This window comes from Coenobita brevimanus, chromosome 89 (assembly GCF_032717465.1).
Source record: "Coenobita brevimanus isolate Jiangsu-jjx chromosome 89, ASM3271746v2, whole genome shotgun sequence".
NCBI classification, from domain to species: Eukaryota; Metazoa; Arthropoda; class Malacostraca; order Decapoda; family Coenobitidae; genus Coenobita; species Coenobita brevimanus.
Genome location: NC_137042.1, coordinates 29,007,686 through 29,014,278, shown reverse-complemented (window position 1 = coordinate 29,014,278; position 6,593 = coordinate 29,007,686). Strand labels below are relative to the sequence as shown.

The 6,593-nt window shown below is 42.5% G+C and overlaps 1 protein-coding gene across 1 annotated transcript in view; it reads left to right on the top strand.

The window, feature by feature from the left end:
• Positions 1-6,593, top strand: part of LOC145411431 (uncharacterized) — a 43,439-nt gene that overhangs the window by 32,836 nt on the left and 4,010 nt on the right. The window contains exon 2 of the mRNA XM_080281471.1: positions 518-611. Within this exon, the coding sequence (XP_080137597.1) occupies positions 518-611 (94 nt within the window). The remainder of the gene's footprint in view (positions 1-517; positions 612-6,593) is intronic.

Sequence of the window (6,593 nt, the reverse complement as noted above, 5' to 3'; positions counted from 1 at the left end):
CCATACTTCCTTCCACAACTAGTTACTATACACACTCCTGCTCACATTATACTCTACCTTCCATACCTGCCCACACCTTGCTCACTGGTCCTTACACTTTTCACCTTTTCTACAACTACATACACCCTTCCCAAGCCTCCTTACACCTCCCTACACCCTCCACATCTGCTTACATTTAGCTTTTGTCTCTTCACATATTTTTAGTGCTATCACAACCATAGCTACCCGTTGTATCTCTCCACACATTCCACATCTACCCACACACTCCACACACCAGTCGATAACCTCACACATCCAGGCTCATACTGCCTCACATCTTCCCACACTCGCAGCTCTGCATCCTTTCCATAGCACCTCTTCGTGACAAGCATCATACTCTATTGTTTATCTCTTGTTACAACAGATCGTTCAAGAGAGAGAGAAGGCAATTTTAGGTCAAGTTAAAGTGATAAGGGTAGAGTAACTGAGGGTGTAAATGTGTTATGTGATGGTAACGTGTTGTGTCCCTTTCCCGCAGCCATGGCCCCCCTCGCTCGCCCCCACCTGGCCACCGTGGTGCTCCTAGCCGCCCTCGCCTGCCTCGTCGCCCACACCCACGCCCTCGACTGCAGGTACGCCAAAGCACACACACACACACACACACACACACACACACACACACACACACACACACACACACACACACACACACACACACACACACACACACACACACACACACACACACACACACACACACACACACACACACACACACACACACACACACACCTCACAATACAAAAGAATAATAAAGGCAAATACATTTTCTGGCAACAACCAGTACCGTATTACCGTACGACCCAGAATGGAGGGTGACCTGAAGTTAAGCGACCACAGTCCAGATCATGTAAGGAAAGGAGACCACCGTAATCCATGACAAAAATACACATAAGGAAAAATAAAACTATTCGTGACCATAGGATAAGTCCACAGCACCATTTCATTAGTGACGAATTTTGCATATTGCATTTTCATATTGTCTTGTATGTTTTTATCGTATTAATTTCCATACAAATTGCAAAACTGATAAACTATAGAAACTATATGTCATAAGCAGAGATGGCCTGTTCAGGGAGAGATGCCTGAATGCCTCCCAAGACCAAGAAAATACCTCTCTCATCACGCCTTCCCTTCTCTTCTCCCTCTCTCACATAGTCAGACTCTCAACTTTCCCTCCCTTCCTTCCCTTCTTCTCCCTTCCAGTGCCCCAACCTCCACCTCTTTAATTTTATAGTTTCTTCCCATCACTAACCTCCTCTCATTTTTACTTCTTACCTCTATACTTTCTTCTTCATTACTTTCATTTTCACTGCCATTTTCTTTCATATTCTTTTCCCTCCTTTATCCCTATTTCTCAGCCATCTTTTAAGCTTTCATATTCTCTCTCTCTCTCTCTCTCTCTCTCTCTCTCTCTCTGCCCTAATCTAGACAATATAAGGCTGTTGACTCGACAACTTATTACCTGTAATGACAAGCTCACCCTCCCTCCCTCTCTCCCTCCCTTCTTTTGTCTCTGTAGGTCATTCCCTCCCTTTCTCCTCTTTCTCTCTCCAGGTCACTCTCTCTCTCTCTCCCTTTTATTTTTTTCTCTTTCTCCCTTCAGATCACTCCCTGTCTCCCTCCCTCCCTCTTTCACTCTCCTAAACACTCCCTCCATCCCCTCTACTTTTCTATTCTCTCTTCGAGTCACTCCCTCCCTTCCTCGATTCCTCTTTCTCCAGGTTATTCCTTTCATCCCTCCATCCCTGTCCCTTTATTTCTCAAGGTCCCTCCCTCTTTCCTTCCTTTGGTCTTTCAAGGTAACTTTCGTCTATTCCCTAGCTCTCTCTCTCTCTCCCTCCCTCCCTCTCTCTCTCTCTCTCTCTCAAAGCTATCTCACCAGACGAACTCCGTAAGAGAACACCACAAACGCACATTTACCGGTTTGTCACAACTTAACCTCATCCGCAGGAGAACCGTTTTTCTCCTACATTCTCGCTACTTGCCAGACTATGTATTCACTTCGGAAAAGCATCTCTTAGTGAAGGAGGTTAAGACAGCCTTCCTTGAATAAAATGTATGACGCTACCAATAAATAAATAAACAAATAAAAGGCGTCGACGTACTGTTACATTCTACAACTTCGGAATGTCAGACCGTTCACTTAGATGGCGTAAAATACTTAGATTATTTGCTACCTATTGGTGATTTTATTCAAGATGGGGAGGAGAATCAGGAAGTGAAATGGTTAATGGAGACGAGTTATAATCCTGTCACTATTAACGGTGCCTCCCAAGCTACATAAAGTCATCTGGATACAGCAAGAACATACCGGAACTACGACATCGGAATGAAGGGATTACTCGTATATTGGGATTCTGACCTAATAAGCTGCGATCACGAAGGTAAAACTGTTAAAAAAGACATAATGAGCAATTGCGTGAGTGAAACAGATGATTTAGAAATGATAATGTAGTGAAAATGAAGGGGCAGCGCGTGTAGAAGATGGAAGTGAGATGAGGGACGCCGAGAAAATGACATGAGGGAATATTAGGGAACAGGGTGTGGAGATGAAAGAAGCAAAGAAAATTACATGATGGAACAGTGGATGGAGATTGGGAAGGTGAGATGAAAGAAGCAGAAAAAATGACAGGAAGGAAGACTGCGGATGTGAAGGAAGTGATTTAGCCCACGAGCAAAAGGCAGTGAAAAGGAAAAAGGGGGAGGGGGGAGACAACTCGTATAAACATGAAGATCATCAAAATGTGGCATACTGCAGCGAAGACATAAGACAGGTGATGAAATGAACCACACTGTAAAGAGGGGGGTGCAATGCGAACTGGAGGCAAGTGATCGAATGAGGCACACGCTAGCGAAGCTGATATAGGCCTTAAGAGCAGTGATATACCGTACCGTAGTTCCTTTGTTCTAACCTGGCGAAGGCCCCTAACCACTACGAGATTTAGCTAACGACCTGGTGTTGTCAAATTAGAGGGTCGATTTCACTAGTAACTAAGGAGAACCATTCCTAGCTAAAAACTAGAGATCATCTAATTTCATGCACCCACTATTTACTAATCAATTCGTGGTTGTGGTCAAGCTTCATCAGATAAAAACAAACCGACTACAGGAACGAGAAAGCAGAAAAGACCAGGTATGAACAATTAAAGTGATTAATGTACACTGTAGTGAAAATGATAAGAGAACGTAGGCCATGAACCTGCTGATTATCTAATATGTCAAAATATAAGGAACATGACATGAAGAGGCCAAGTATGAACATTAATCCCTTCCATCCGACGACGTATCTTGTATTTCATTGTAGCTAACACGAGACAGTTTTACTCAGCTTAGAGATTTTTTTTTTTTTTTCGAACTAGGCGGGTAAAATGTAGCTTTGTATAACTCTACTATTGAAGATTCTTCCTAAGTTTAATAAAATCACGTAGAAGAAGCAAGAATTAATTTAGTGCACCATCGAAGTGGAGAGGTAATTAAATGAACCAAACTGTAATTGAAAGTAACATGATGGGAAAAAGAGGGAGGAAGATCTAATGAGCCAGTGTATAAAGCAAATGACACGAGCGTATGGCGATTTAATTAGCAGAGGGGAAACACCATGAAGGGGGTTGAACGTAAGCAGTAGGAAAGTGATCTAATAAGCCATAATGCAACCAAAATGGCATTAAGGTGGTAATTTATTCCTTTCAGTCTGAGGGCACATGTTTCTGCTTTATTCCTGATACACCAGCCAACTTTAACCAACTCAGGACAGACCTCTAGTGGTGAAGGGGTTGGTGAAGGCTATAACTAACCCCCCAGTTCGTGAAGTGTATCAAGTGTATAAAATTATCAGGAAATAGCAGACAAAATATGAAATACTGAAGGAGTTAATCAGAGGGGATAAAATAACAGAAGGTAGACAGGTATGAACATGGTGATCTAATGAACTTCACTGTGCATAAAATTAAATAAGGGGGTGATTTAAATTTGAAATGAGAAAATTAGAGAAGGGGTGCCGAATATGAAGATGAGGAACATAATCTAATGGACCAAACTGTAGCGAGAATGACATGAAGGCGATGATTTAGTTAGCAAAGAGAAAATGACGGGAAGGATATACACCCCTGTTTTTCCGATGCTTTTATTTCACACTTTACTCCCCAACACATCATATCAAAGGCAATTAACTATGGGGAGAGAAACATGCTAAGCCTCTCTCAACTTAGGAATGGCAGCCAGCAAAGGGCAATGAGAAGCAGAAGTGGCAAAATATTAGGCACCACTTGCCCCCGACTGCACACTGTGACAAAATGACACGAAGGCTCAGAATTGGGGACATGAAGGACACACGGTAACTTACGAGATGCCTGGACCCTCAGGTGAATAAAGTCGACTGGTTTTGGTCACAGAAAAATAGCTACGTCGTCCCCCGAGGTCTGATGGCAATTAGTGAAGACTGTGTAGAAAATAAGCTGAGGGTGATGGCATGAAGGACGTGAGGGAGGCGGGAAATAAGTAGGTGCTTGCTTCGCTTGCTTCTCACCAGCTCAACCTCCCTCATACAAGATTCATTTCTCCACCCCCCCTCCCTCCCATTTCCATTTTTTTAACCTTCTTTCTGCTTTCATGTCTCTTTCTTCCTGCCTGTCTCCTTTACTCTCATTCTCCCCTACTTTTTCCTTCTAATTTGCTTTGTCTTTACCTTCTCCTCTTCCTCCACTTCCTCCACTTCCTTCTGTGTAACCTCTTCCTCTACTGCCTTCTGCTTACGCTTCTTACCTACCCATACCCTCTGCTCTCTCCTCCTCTTCTTCCTCTTCCCCCATACTATCCTCTTCTTCTCTTAATTTATAATGTTCCTTCCTCTTACTTTCATTTTTTCTCTCTCATATCTTAACCTTCACACGTTTCCTCTTTTTCTTCTCTTCTCTCCCTGCCTTAATCCCTCTCTCTCTCTCTCTCTCTCTCTCTCTCTCTCTCTCTCTCGTTTATTCCTTAATCTTCCCTAGTTTTTATATCCATTTTCTGTTTTCTTGCCGCCCTCCCCTCTTTCCTTAATCCTTTTTTTTCCCTCCGGATTTGTAGCCATCAACTATCCCTCTCTCTCTCTCATCTACTCCCCCAAGACTTCTTCCTATCACCCGCACCGCTGGTCAAAGTGTTCGTCATTATAGTATCGGTGGTGGCGATAATGGTGGTGGTGATGGTGGCGGTGGTGGTGGTGGTGGTGGTGGTAGTTGCAGGTGCTGAATGCGAAACCGTCTCGGAACCAGACACTTACAATAAAATAGAAATCACACAAAACAAAGCTATCAGATGGATCAGAAGGATTACAGTCACACTACGTCAATTATTTTACTTAAAAAAAAAAAAAGACATCTTATTAGGACCACCTGTAAACGCAAACAAAGATACATAGACATCAGCTGTTATATTAAATCAACAGATCTTATATAAAAGTTAACTGACACAGACATTCAGTCACATCTTGTACATACATTACCCGTTCCAACACACCTATCAGACAAGCACCAGCATCTTGAGACATTCTTTCCCAGAACCAGCTAAGAGTATAGTGATCTCGTATTTCACGCAGTCAGCAGTTCCATTCTTGACATTTCAAAACTCGTATCACCAATCATTACATTTTTACCCACAAGCCTCCATCTCCCACATGACCCCCAGCATACTATTTTGTCCACGAGCATCTCTCTGCAGATCTCATGATCAAGATCAAGCCGTGGAATACAGGAAAATTTTATAGTAAGAAGAATTGTTTAGCTAACAGCGTCTTACAAATTCCGGTGAGGAAAAGCGAAACTAAGGGTTAAAGAATGACAGGACTATGACCAAAGAAAGCCTTCTGAGAATCCTTGACCTTTGAATATACACACTCTGTTGATTAACGGGTTTAGTAAACTATCGAAGGACCACCAGAGTTCTTAAATCACTTTGATTCACAGACACATAAAGAGTCCAACCCAAACCAGAGAGAATGAACTTCATTTTATCTGGATTTCTGTGATAATTAAAATACATCAGTTAACATACCTGAGTTGTTGAATTCAGGTGTTAATACCTTACAAATGATTTGAACTGAGCCTGGCTCTTCTCCGACCTGGCCCTGACACCACATGGAGGCAGTGCTGTGAAAGACAAAATCGTATACAAGGATTAGTATCTAACTGTTACAGACAACTGGACGAATGTAGCAAAAATGCATAAGTATGTGAAGCAGTTATATTAAAATTTGTATGAACATGTACATTAACTAAGCTACGGAAATATTTATCATCGTTTGATTTGTTTTCGCGTTTAGTGGCAACCCAATGTTCAGGATACGGTACTGACAGCATTATAATAACACAGGATCAAGTAATAATGTTAACATGAAGGCTTACGAATCATTCCTCTCGACTGCAGTACGCTGACTCAAGCAGACAATCACTTTCTGCTCTCAGTCTCCCCCTAAAATACGACTCGAAAACCGTCGATATTCCATACAGGTCCCCAGCTGTACTACTTGGTACACACACACACACACACACACACACACACACACACACACA